The 13,983-nt window shown below is 42.3% G+C and overlaps 1 protein-coding gene across 1 annotated transcript in view; it reads left to right on the top strand.

Annotated features, from left to right (window-relative positions):
* DBH (dopamine beta-hydroxylase) overlaps positions 1 to 1,959 on the top strand; it is a 57,898-nt gene extending 55,939 nt beyond the window's left edge. Inside the window, exon 12 of the mRNA XM_072429710.1 lies at positions 1,584 to 1,959. Within this exon, the coding sequence (XP_072285811.1) occupies positions 1,584 to 1,709 (126 nt within the window). The 3' untranslated portion in view covers positions 1,710 to 1,959. The remainder of the gene's footprint in view (positions 1 to 1,583) is intronic.
* The last annotated feature ends 12,024 nt before the right edge of the window (positions 1,960 to 13,983 follow it).

Here is a 13,983-nt window from a genome sequence, read left to right as displayed (position 1 = left end):
TTTTATAAAAAAATGTTCTTCAGTTAGAGTCACATAATCATGACAAATAATCTACCTGAAAGTTTTCTTTTTAACGAGACACCAGCTGAAACTGACCCAATATCCCTAACGCACCCAATAATGCACACTAAAATAGGGATAATGTTGTTAAAATAAATTCACATTTATTAAAAAAAACATGACCCGCACAGCCTTTCATCATGTCCCCTTTCGTATATCTATAGGCATGTCTGGCCAGGAAGCCAACAAGCATTTAATTTACGTGACACTAGATCACCTAAAGTTTTGACAGAGAAGCTCCTGCTTGGGGCCAAAGCCAGCAAGCAAGGTAGGGCTAACCCACAGGCACTGCTAAAAAAAATTGCTAAGGGAGATACTGCTACACTGTGCATCAGCATGACATCCTGTATCTTCAAAGCAAAAGCCCAAACTGATCACACCAGCACTGATTTGCTTATATGCTTGGTGTGGTCAGTATCAAAGTATAAATCCGGGAACTGGCAGGTTGACCAGGTATTTTACCACATGAAAATAAATTAATAGCAATGCATTTTCAGTAGAACAGAAATAAGCAATTTATCTGTTCTAATGACAGTATTTGTTTATCAAAAATAAATTCTGGCAACCAATCCCAGAGCTGCTAGTGCTTATCGATCAAACATTGCAACAGGTAAACCTCAGACTGCAGCCTTTTTGATAATATTTAAAACAATATTAACATATTTGCTTTTGTTTTAGAGTAAAAAAAATGTATAGGGAACAGGGTTTGTAATTATTATTATTATTATTATTATTATTATTATTATTATTAATAAACAGGATTTATATAGCGCTAACATATTACGCAGCGCTGTACATTAAATAGGGATAATGGTGGGCTGTGTTCCCTTGAGAAGTGTTCCCTTCATTTGTACATTTTTTAATTTAGCAAATATTTCAAGTAATGTTTACAACGAGTATGCAGACAATATTTTGACAAGCTGTCTGTACAAATGATAATAACATTCTGTTTCACAATATTGTTTTATATTACTCCTTTATTTTCTCTCTCTGGAACACAACAGGAAGTGAGAATAAATGCCTCCAGAGTGAGGTGAATATTCCACCAACACAGCAGTTACCAGAACAAGGAGATTTCCCCTTACCTGTTCTAGTGACAACTGTATATTAGTAGATTTCTGATCACTTTATGTCCCTTTTGTCAATAATCACCAAGACAACCACCATCACTTGAAAACGCATTGGGACTCAAGACCAAACTTGCTATACCTATGACTGAGACTCATGTGAGTGCAACGCTGATCTTTGTACAGCGCTGTGCTATATGTCAGAGCTATATTTGTATGTATGTATGTGTTTTATATAGATGTGTGTATGTGATCTCTATGAACCAAACTTGCTAAGTTTCACCATCATTCGGAAACGCATCAACACATTTCAACCATGAGAGCTTATAATATAATATAATAGTATAATATCGGATTGCAATAAATAAATACCTGGGCAAAGCTAGGTAATCAGCTAGTATCCTAAAAACGTAAGTTTTACACTGGTGACAAAATATTTTTTTTTTTTTTATATAGGGTGATTGGGAGAGGCAGCCATTGCCGAAGATTACACAGGCCCTGCCCCTTGCAGATACAACTTGCCCTACCCCCAAAGAACTAGTATCTCTGACACCAGTGCTTCTTGAAGACCATGAAGGATAAAGATTAAAGGCACTGCATCTGCTTTGCATAATGAAAATGTCCAAAAACAGAAATATCACAAACTCACATATATGTGTTCATATGAAAGCACCATAGCAATTGCAGTGAACGCCTCCCTACTAGTTCTGACTGCTTAAAGACATGTACAATCTGCCTTTGAAACCATTAAAGAAAAAACAACACTAATTGAAGAAACATGTTGTCATATTTATACAGAACACTCATATAGAAATCCATAATACCCATCTAGTTTTCCTATTAGTTAGAATCTCAAATGTCTAAAAATTGTGTAGATTAAATATTTTTCATGTGTAAAGTACAGTTTTTCCATATATCTGATTATGCAAGTGCAAGTTTACCTGATACCTAATAATTTCACAATCCAAGTATTGGGCAGAAAGATTCTCTGGTGTTCTGACAATTCCACATTTGTAAAATCCCATCTGTCTGGCATAAGTTTTGCGGCAATTTAGCTCTCTCTTCTATAATAGAAAATGTGCCCCCAATGTAATAATTTGTTTTACTGGTATTTTTTGTAAATTAAAATTGTTATATAAACTAGCCATGTTGAACAATACAAAACTAGGTCAATCCTTAAAGTGCTAAACTATGCCTTCTGTTTTTATGGCAAATAAGAAAGAACAGAGCTTCAAATAAGTTATATGAAACAATAATTTCATGCAGCTGTCCGAATCTGCTGAGCAAAAATGAAACACAACAGGTCTTCTAAATGTGCTTCACCTTCAACCATTTGATATCTGGATGGGAGATCTTTTTATGCAATTTACAGTTTGCAGTCTTTATTAGAAATATATATTATATTTTATGTTCAGTTATAAACTGCCTTTTAATGAACATTTATATCAGATATTTACTTAAACTTCTTGTCAAGTGAATATTCCTTGAGTAATACCCCCTTACGTAATGGCCGCCAGTGTTCATCGGTCTAAGGAAACTCTCTGAAATTCCCCTTTCTAAATGATATGTCCCTGGGTCATATTTACCTTCAGCAGACTTTTTACCCTTGTCAGCTTGCAAATTAGTGCAGAAAATTGGCAGCCCAGGTCAGTGGCAACTGACAAAATTTATGCTCAGAATAAGCAAACGCTTTTGGTTCTGTTATCTGCGGGCAACTAGCATATCTCCATACTTTGTTTGGATATGTCAATGATAAATGAAAATAGGAATGCAGACAGCTGCTTAGAGATGTAAAAATTTCCCTGTGGAATTCACTGAACAGCTAATGAAGCTCTAAAAAGGTAAATGGTGCAAGCTGGCAAATTAAAGGTAGCCTTTCAGAAGTCAGATATTTGTTATCCCCTACAGATGTGGCAGTTAGCCAGTTTTGGAGGCAGCCATAACCAAGATCCTGAAATTGTTGTAGAGATGTTCTCTGCCCCAGAACAAGTGCCACTTAAAGGAAGATTCAAAGTCACAGTCCTCACATTAAGAATAAAGAGCAACAAGCATTTGCAGCAAATCTGTGCGGAGACTGTTGCTTGTTTCCAATATTTCTGGCTCAACAGCATCCTGCCTATATATATATATATATACAGTATATAAAAAAATCACTTCCTCAGATTCCTTACATTGTATATCCAAGATGTGAGTGTTTAGAGCTGTGACCTCTCAGCTCTCAAATGAACGATAGGATGGCTACAAATTACCATTCTAAATGGACCATGAATTGTAGCCCTGTGCATTAAAGATATGAAGGTCTTTGCAAAGCATATGAACTATTTTTAGAATAGGAGGAAGGAATGTATCATTAAAACAAATATGATTTTTTTTACTTTGGGAACATATTAGAATCATACAATAACAAATCTTAGCACTGGGTAGGAATCTCAGCAGTGCATGGTTACATTTCTTGTGACAGCTTACCTTTTAATGAGAAATCCATTTAAAGCAAACCTTAAAGTCTCTTTGTTTTAAAATCTAGCCATAATTATACTATAGTTTCCAATCTGGTATGCTACAGGCAGGCTAGAGAGCACATTGTGCACACATATAAGGAGAATTGCCAGATACAGAAAAATAACACTGCATGACAATGATTTTGCTACTGGGAATAACACATGTGATTTACATGATATAGAGTGTTCTGATTCCAAATCTGAACTCAGAATTTGCCTATCACGAACAGATTTTAAATTATAGGCGTGCTAGAGCTGTTCAAATGGTTGGAAATTGGGTAATGTATTTTTACATAGGAACATTATACCGATGAGCTGCTGCCTCAGCTGAATCACGCCCCCTTCTGGCATGCATGTTCCAGCAGTGGCTGGGCAAGTCAGTGAGCTGCGTCAGAAATAGGTATATAAGGTGAGATGGACCAAGAGCTTGTCTCTAGTGGGTCTGTTTTGAGCTAAAGATGAGTAGGCGCAGCAGTGTTAATAAACTGGACAGTTTTTGTCACATTTGTGGCAAATATAGTCCTGTGTGATCAATGCAAGAATCTAACCAAGAGGATGAGATCTGCTTATAGCATATATATATATGCTTTAAAGTATTACTTTATCTGGGCACCTCATATCTGCTGTCAGGTGTGTTCTGTTGGCCTAACACAATGGTTGAATGGGAAAAGGAATAAAATGCCTTTTGCTGTGCCTATGGTTTGGCGTGAGCCAAAAGACCATCACTCTGACTGCTACTTTTGTATGAGTAAAAATTGCTGGGTTTTTGAATGTTATTTAGGTATATTTATCTAATTATCTGCATACATATGGAAATTATATCCCCTATCAATGCATATAGATATTCAATTAAAGAAGGTTCATGCACAAATAATAGCTAGTCATTCAAACAGTTTAATTAAGGAAACAAGGTAAGACAAAGTACACAGCAATATTGTCAGATATTTAAACACATAGGAACTTCAATTATTGATACATATATATATCACATGGACATAGTTATTAGTAGTAACCCCTGTAATAATCTAGTAACTACTTAGTACACAATACATCAAAACAATATAAAAATAATAGCATTGACATATACTGAGACATATACCGAACAATATAAGAATGCAATTCAGGAATGTGTAATAGCTACCTGTAAAGATGTTGATGGGTACTCTATGAGCCTGATTCCCTAAGAGCTCCCATCATTCCCTTCCTCCTCCTTGTTATATTCCAGCTCCCCTTTTTATATATTTAAGTCCCATTAGGTAACATAATTCCAAGTCCCATTAGGGACTCCTTGATTGGTTAGTGGGTGTGTTTGGTACGATGACCATCAGTTGGCACCCACCCCACTAGATTGGGATTGGTTACTGTCATTTGATGAACCTCCCAACTAAATTTGATACAAGAATCTCTTGCTGGAATCTAAATGTAAGGGTCCAGAGGTCCAGCTGGGTTATCAACCCAACCCATCTGTTTGATTATGCATCCATCTTCTGCCCACTCTGGCTTGATGGATTAATTGCCCCTTGAAGGACCTACTAGTGGTCTGTTCTTTTCATCTCTTTGTTTATTTGTGGTTTCTTGGCAAACCCTCTATTTGTATTTACTACCTTTTGTTATTCCTGTAAAGTCCTTGAATTAGAGACCCCTAGGCGGGCCAGAAGCCAGTAAAAAGATACAAAAGGTTTTCATGTTTACTTAGATACAGTCTCACTATTAGGATATCTCCAACAGGGTACTATATACATAAATCCCTGAACACATATACCTATTCATACATCTATGAATACATATATATATATATATATATATATATATATATATATATATATATATATATATATATATATATATATATATACATATTCATAAACAATCTTGAGGTGCAACAAGAAGACTAAGTCAAAAATTGTCTATCCTGATTGTGAATCTGCTCTGAAGCCAGTGCCACATGATGCAGAGAATCCGGTGCCAATCCCTCCTACATCTGTTGTTACTGACAGTGACATGTCGGATGAGGAACAGGAGGATGATGCCGATGTTAATGAATGTTATGAACCCAATTTGAAGAGGTTAAGCCACATTTAATAAGCCAATCAGATTTAGATGATCTAGTAAGGTACCTGTCTTTGTCAAAAGAGAAGTCTGAACTGTTAGCCTCCAGATTTAAGAAGTGGAATTTGCTACAAGAAGGAACGACAACGTCACACGTGATCATCACACAAAGTTCCTAGGTTATTACAAGCTGGAAACGGCAGAGTAGTCTGATGATGGAGTTAGGTTGCGAATACATACCAGAGCAGTGGAGATTGTTCACAGACTTGAGCAAAGCAAGTTGTAAAGCTGTATTGCTGCATAAAGGTAACGAAAAACCTTCTTTTCTTCTTGCTCATGCCGAGGGAATGAAAGAGACATACGAAGCCATGGAGGTCATTTTGAAATTGATTACCTATTCAGAATACAAGTGGAACGTTTGTGGTGACCTGAAGGTGGTGCTACTCCTTCTTGGTGCTTTCTGTGTCTGTGGAACAGTTGTGATGACAGCAACCATTACAAAGTGAAAGAATGGCCATCCAGACCTGAACACTCTGTTGGCCGGTACAACGTGAAGCATAAATCACTCATTGATCCAAAGAAAGTTTACCTTCTGCCCATTCAAATTAAACTTGGATTAATGAAAAACTTTGTTGTTGCAATGAATCGTGATGGTATAGGTTTTCAGTACCTACAGAACCAGTTTGGAAAAGTTATAACAGATGCTAAACTGAAAGCAGGCATTTTTGTTGGTCCTTAAATCCGCAATTTGATGCGTGAAGTCTTATTAAGAGACAAACTCAACCCACTTGAATTTGCTGCTTTTATTTGTGCTAGTTGCACAAAACGTTCTGGGCAACCAGCAAGCTGAAAACCAAAAAAAATGCAGAACTCGTGAACAACACGCCAACAGCATACCATCAACTTGGCTGCCGATTGTAACCTAAAATTATTTTCTTACATTCCCATCTAGGCTTCTTCCCACAAAATGTGGGTGATGTGAGTGATGAACAAAAGCAGAGGTTCCACCTGGACATTTCTGGGGAAAACAGCAGAGATCCACAAACTCAAAAACAAGTGCTTGAAACTATTTTGAAGTGTACATGTGTGTTGAATTAGGTGAATTATGTGTAATTGTTTTTGTAATGTCATGGAACTGTGAGGCAAAAGTTAGTCATGTATAAAGATTACATAGAGACTGCAGAGTGGGATAATGTAGCTAATCGCATCCTTACGCGTAATTAACCTAAGATCCTGAAGTCCTAGCCAGAATCTGTCTTCAGATTTGCATTCAGCGCACTTGTTTTAATATATTGGAGACATGGATTAGATCAAGTAGCAGACAATTTTTTTTTTTTTTTTGATACAGTGATGAAGGTATGCATTTCAATGTAGGGAAAAGCAAAAGGGTTACCCAAGGGTGTATGTTAACCTTTATTATATATTTTAGTATGTTTGTTATCATGCTTCAGAGTATACAGTTCTCATAAGCATATTCTTAATCAAAGTTTGTTACCTGGAGCAGAAATATAACTAGAAGTTCCAAGCCAACCTCAAATCAGTTTGCAATGTGTTGTTTTTTATTACAACATCCAAATTTGATTTTTGTATTTCTTTGACCTTTGAGTTGCAGATGACATCAGTTAAAGAAACTTTAAAGTAAAAAAAAAATAAATTATATGTAACACCTTACCAACCCTTGGTTAGCAACATACAAACCTAAAAATGTCCTTCTTCTCAACAATTGACTCCTTCTAAACCCCACACTTGCTTCCCCACAACTACCTTCTCTGCTCAAGACACAGCCACCTACTTTGGAGATAAATTTGTCAAAATCAGACATGATGTCTCTGCTCATCATGCCACTTTAACCATATCCACCCCTTTCACCTGTAAATGATCACAAAGCTCCCTCAGCCCTGTTACTGTAGATGAAGTCTCCACTCTTCTCTTATCTCCTTCTACTACCTGTCCACTTGCCCTTGCACTAACCGAACTATTCAACCTCTCCCTTTCTACTGGTATCCACCCCTCCGGTTTCAAACATGCCATTATTTTCCCTATCCTGAAGAAACCCTCACTAGACCCCTCCCTACTGTCCTATCTCCCTTCCCCCATGTGTTGTCCCAAACTTCTTAAGTGCCTTGTCTACAAAAGACTCACCACTTACCTGAGCACTAACTCTCTCCTTGACCCTCTCCAGTCTGGGTTTCGACTTTCCCATTCCACCGAAACAGCCCTTACTAAAGTGGTCAATGACTTCCTCAGAGCTAAGTCTCAAGGCAACTTTTTCCACCTCCTTCTCGTTGATCTTTCCTCTGCTTTTGACACTGTTGATCACCCCCTTCTTATACAAATCATGCGCTCCATTGGTATCAGTGACACTGCTCTCTCTTGGTTTGCTTCCTATCTGTCTGACCGCTCCTTTCAAGTTTATTTCAATGGTAATTCCTCCTTCCCCACTCTCCTCCCTGTTGGTGTTCCCCAAGGGTCAGTCCTTGGACCGGTTCTCTTTTCTCTGTACACCTCCTCTCTCGGTAGTTTCATATCTCGGTAGTTTACAGTACCATCTGTATGCTGATGACACTCAAATCTATCTGCTCACTCCAACTTGTCTTCCTCAGTCCTGGATAAGGTTTCATGCTGCCTGTCAGCCATCTCATCTTGGATGTCTGACAGATTCCTGAAAGTCAACTTGGATAAAACAGAATGTATCGTCTTCCCCCCTCTTGGTGGCATATTTCTAATTGTTAACAACTCTGTTATGTATTCCTCCCCTTAGGCACATTGTCTTGGCATCACCTTCGATTCTGCCTTTTTCTTCAACATACACATTCATAACAATTCCAGGTCCTGTCACTTTCACCTGCGCAATATCTCCAAAATCCGCCCCTACCTGTCCCTAGAGACCACCAAACTCCTTGTACACATTCTTATCATCTCTCGTGTGAACTAATGTAATATCCTACTGCTTGGTACTCCAATAATCGACTCTACAATCCATCATGAATGCTGCAGCCAGACTTATTCATCCTTCCCACCACTCCTCTTCTGCTGCATCTCTTTGTAGTTCTCTTCCTTAGCTTCCATTTCACCTTGGAATCAAATTCAAGCTCCTATGCTTTGCCTTCAACCCCCTCCTCAGTTCTTGTCCCACTTACCTCTATCTGACCTGGTAAAAAAATAAACCTCCATCCACTCTCTTCGCTCCTCCAATGACCTACTAATACCTTCCTCACTCATAACCTTGTCACACACCCAGCTCCAAGACTTTTCTAGAGCTGCCCCAACTCTCTGGAAATGGTCTTCTTTGTTCTATTCGGCTTTCTCCTACTTTCTGCTACTTTAAAAGACCACTCAAAAACCATCTTTTCAAACTTGTCTACCCATCTCCTAGTTTGTAAGCTCTTCAGGGCAGGGTCCTCTCGTTCTGTGTCACCTTTTGTATTCGTCTGTCATTTGCAACCCCTAGTTAATGAACAGCGCTGCATAATATGTTGGCGCTATATAAATCCCGCTTATTATTAATATTAATAATATTAATACTTTCGTCTGTCTCTTTAACCCTATTGTGTGTTACTTCTCCCATGTCCTAGATTGTAAGCTCTTCGGGGCAGGGTCCTCCCCTCTTTCTGTGTCACTGTCTGTATTCGTCTGTTATTTGTAACTTCTATTTAATGTACGGCACTGCATAATATGTTGGCGCTATATAAATCCTGTTTATAATTAAAAACTGAATAATAGCAATACACCCTAATACATGGAGGTTCTGAGTAATCTCTAGTGGCTGACTAAAACTGCTGCCAAAAAAAGGAAGCAAAGAAAAGAGTTAAAGAATTTGAATTATTAAATTAGTGCCTTATAACAACATAACATACTCACTCTGCTTATAAAAAAATATCTCTGCATTTCCCCTCTGTTTTTATAAATAAGCCGCCACTGACGTGTAGCTGCAGGTACTGTGGAACAAATCACCTGCCAAATTCAGAGCAGAGCAAAAACATTTTTATTTAATTTCCTATTTTAAATTGTAACCTGACAGCCTTCCAATCTTCAACTGAAACACAGAACAGAAGCAGAGGAAGCAATGGCTGACTACAAGGAAAAGTAAAGGGGAACTGTGAAAATCTGTAAGTTATAGAAACAGAGCCAAAATAGGGGACAACAGTTAAAACTGGGATTTAATTAAACACTACCACAGGAAAGTTTGAAACTTGAAAGTAAAAAGAAAACAAAACACAGGATTTTTAATGTAAAAAATATATTTTTAAAGCAAATCAAAGCTGCCCAGTTCAATCCGTACCTTTAGCATAGCCTTTTGTTAGGAATGAAGCTTCTTGCTACAAACCTCCCATCACAAAGCACATGCGGGTAACGCTCTTTCGATGTCATAATGGAGGAACACATTTTTCAAACTCCCATCACCGCCCACAGTGCACAAACAATGCATCAAACCTGAATTGTGTATTTAGTTGGACTATGTTAGAAAGGCCTGCAGCAGGGGACTGAGCGTAGGGCCGGCATGACTAGGGTGTTTTGGGCAGCCCCCACCCCCTTGCCTTTTTCCTTTGTTCCTGCTAGAAGGGTCATGCAGGGGATAAGGTGTGAGGAAAAGTTCAAAGGGGGGAGTGGATTAGCTAGAGGTTTGGTCGGTAGCTAAGAGGAGGAGAATAGAAGGGTTTAAGTAAGAGGGTCCGTCAGGAGTAAGGGACAGTTTTTTCTGGAAAGGAAAATTAGAGGTAGGTCGACATCATGGAGTCTTGTGACGCCTTGATGGCTCAGCTTAGGGCTGCAGCGGCCTCACGAGGTGAGGCCTGGTTGCAGGAGAGAGTGGCAGAAGTTCTTGAGGGGGCTGCTAGTGGGCCCCAGGTAGCTAGATTAGGGGGGCTACGGCCTCGGCGGCATAGGCCTCCAGTGCGCTTGAGCCCTGAGCCTTTTACCAGAGCTCAGCGTCACAGTGGGAGCCCCCAGAGGGACCCTTCTACCATGCAGGCTGGGCTACGCTTGGTCCAGGCCGGGCAGAGGGTAGGGAGGAATCCCCTTCGTAGACAGAGCTCTGGTGAGGGGGCTGCAGCTGCCAGGGAGTGCAGCCCTCTCATCCCAGCAGGTGAGGCCTTGAGAGGGGAGGCCTCACCTGTAGCCGGGCCCCTGCGTTATGCAGGGACCCGTTCAAGAATGGCAAAAAGGGGGGCTGCGGCTGGCAGGGAGCTGTGGGAAAAGCGTGGGGGGAACAATTGTATTCTTGCTGGGGTGGGGGGGACAGGGCAGAGGGGTGGAGGGAAGGAGGGGGGACATAGAAAAGGGGGGGATGCAGGATGTGTTGGAAGAGTTGCGGGAGGTGGTGCAGACATTGAAAAGGGGGGCTGGGGGGGACTGTATTAACAGAGAGGGGAGTGCAGTGTGTGGGGTGCAGGCTAGGGGGGCTAAAGGGTCGCTGGCGAGTTCGCTTTGTTCGCTACCAGAGGAGGGGGTTGGGGAGCGGGAGGGGGGGGCAGGTGGGAAGCCGGGGTGCGTCAGAGAAGTCGACGGACGACGTGGGAGATGCAGCCAGAGGTGAGGTCTACGTATGCTTCGAGGGACCCCTGGGAGCACATTAAAGGAAGAAATGCGCAAGCGTATCTTAAAGGGGGACTACATATATGTTTTCTCCCTGTTGCCTTTAGAGCGCTTTAATGTGGACAAGCAGGCGGGGGAAGGGCGTAAGGAGGAGAGTGAGCAACGCAGATATCGTTTGATCCCGCGCACAATTTTTAATTGGTTACAGGCATTCAGTATATTGGCAAGTGTTTTGGGGGAACGGCAACCGGAGTTGTGCGCTATCAAAAAAGTTTGTTTTGCTATCTAGATACTATTAGGGAGGCGTACAAGCTTTATGGGGGCACAGCGTGGCTGAGGTAAGATGAACAATTTTGTCAGCGTAAAGCAGTATGACCTTCCTTGAGGTGGGACCACAAAGACATAGGCCTTTGGATGCAGATTATGTCTTTGGGACAGCCAGGGGGCGCGCAGTTTTTTCAAGAGGGGGCCGGTGGGCCACAAAGAGGGGCTTCGCCGGCCAGAAAGAAAAAAGGAATTTGCTGGTTGTATAATGAATGATCTTGTAAGTTCAGTGGAGGCTGCCGTTTTCGGCATAAATGCTCGGGGTGTGGAGGAAACCATGTATTGGCAAGGTGCTTCAAGCAAGGTGGGGGGAAGGGTGGTGACGGTGGTGGAAAAGGGCAGGACTCCGGTGATCATCGCAAGGATGCGCCCTTTCCTCGGTAGGTATCCCAATAGAGTGGCGGCCCAGATATTGGAACTGGGTTTCTTGGAGGGGTTCCGCATCCCTTGCACATTGGCGGTGATCCTGGCGGAACCCAAGAATATGAGATCGGTGTTGGATTACCCGGCAGTGGTTTCCGAAAAACTGGCAAAGGAGGTGAGTTTGGGGAGGATGAGTGGGCCATTTCGGGATCCACCGCTGAAAGGTTTGGTGATCTCCCCGTTGGGCTTGGTGCCAAAAAAGGAACCAGGTAAGTTTAGGATGATAAACCATTTATCGTTCCCGCCGGGGGGATCGGTGAATGATGGCATTGATCCTGAATTGTGCTCGGTGGCTTACACGTCTCTGGATGCGGCAATCAAGTGGGTGCGGCGATATGGTAAAGGGGCGTTGTTAGCCAAGGAGGATATAGAGGCTGCTTTTCGCTTGCTGCCAGTACATCCGGCAGACGTTCGGTTTCTGGGTTGTAAGTGGCAGGGGGAGTATTTTGTTTACAGATGTTTGCCCATGGGCTGTTCTATTTCCTGTTCCTTGTTTGAAATATTCAGTTCATTTTTGGAGTGGGTGGTTAGATCGGTTGCAGGTGTGGATTCGGTCATCCACTATCTGGATGATTTCTTGTTGATTGGGCCGGCAGGTGGTTCAGTGTGTAGGGTGTTGCTGGGGACTTTGCAACATGTGGCGCAGAGGTTCCGAGTGCCTCTTGCAGAAGATAAGACGGAGAGCCCTGGGACCTGCACTACTTTTTTGGGGATTGAATTGGATTCACAGGCCAAGGAAAGTAGGTTGCCGCTGGATAAACTGCTGGCGTTGCGGGAGGAGGTGGTGTCAGCTTGTGGACGCAAGAAGATGAGGCTGCGGGAGGTGCAGTCTTTGTTGGGTAAGTTGAATTTTGCGTGTAGAGTGGTCAGGATGGGGAGGATTTTTTGTAGGAGGTTGGCAGCAGCCACTGCGGGGGCACGGCAGCCTGGACACTTTGTGCGCTTGTCGCAAGAAGTGCGGGCGGACTTGCAGGTGTGGAAAGTTTTTCTGAAAGCTTTTAACGGGAAGGCCATGTGGTTTGAAGGGCCGGTGTCAGCCATGGATTTGGAGTTGTTTACCGACGCGGCGGGTTCTACGGGGTTTGGGGCATATTTTCATGGGAAATTGTGTGGGGGGCGTGGCCACAGGAGTGGGTGGCGGCAGAGTTAGTGCCGAACCTGGTGGTGTTGGAACTGTTCCCCATAGTCGTGGCGGTCGAATTGTGGGGGGCAGCTCTGGCTGATAAGAAGGTCAGGTTTCATTGTGATAACCTGGGTGTAGTGCAAGCCATTAATAGCCTGTCGGTTTCTTCACCTCCAGCGGTGCAGCTGCTTCGGCGGCTGGTGCTAAAATGTTTGCAGCATAATATTTGTTTGCGAGGCACATTGCAGGGGTGCGAAATGTCATAGCTGATGCTTTGTCTCGTTTTCAGTGGAACAGGTTTCGCATGTTGGCGCCGGAAGCGGATCTGCACGGAGAGCGCTGTCCGGAGGAGCTGTGGAAGTTTGCACTGGCTTGATTGGTAAGATGATTCGTAGGTCAGTGAGTGAGCGGACATGGGGGGCTTATTCAGGTGTGTGGGCAGAATGGGAACAGCTATGTGAGCAGTTGGGGGGTTGGAGGTCAGGGGTGGAGCCGGTTCATTTGTTGCTGTTCTGGTTGGCGCAGGATTTCTCGAGAGGAGTGTCGGTGGCGGCCATCAATAAGAAATTAGCCGGGATGGCCTTTTATTGTAAATTGAAAGGGGGGCATGATTTTACAAAAACGTTTTTGGTGCGGCAGGCGGTTAAGGGTTACAGGAAAGGGAGGCGGATGGCCGATCTGAGAAGACCAGTATCATTTGAGTTGTTGTGGGGGTTGGTGCTGGTGTTGGGGAGAGTGTGCACGGGTGGATATGAGATATTACTGTTTAGGGCGGCTTTTGTTTTGGCCTTCTTTGGGGCAATGAGAATTGGGGAGTTGGTTAGTCCGGCAAAAAAGGAAAGCTGGGGTCGTGATGTTTCAGGATGTGACATGGGCTCCGGGTGAGGTAAGTGTAATCATACGG

The sequence above is a fragment of the Pyxicephalus adspersus genome, chromosome Z (assembly GCF_032062135.1).
Source record: "Pyxicephalus adspersus chromosome Z, UCB_Pads_2.0, whole genome shotgun sequence".
NCBI classification, from domain to species: Eukaryota; Metazoa; Chordata; class Amphibia; order Anura; family Pyxicephalidae; genus Pyxicephalus; species Pyxicephalus adspersus.
Note: the sequence above shows the minus strand (reverse complement) of the source record. Positions and strands in the feature narration are given on the sequence as shown.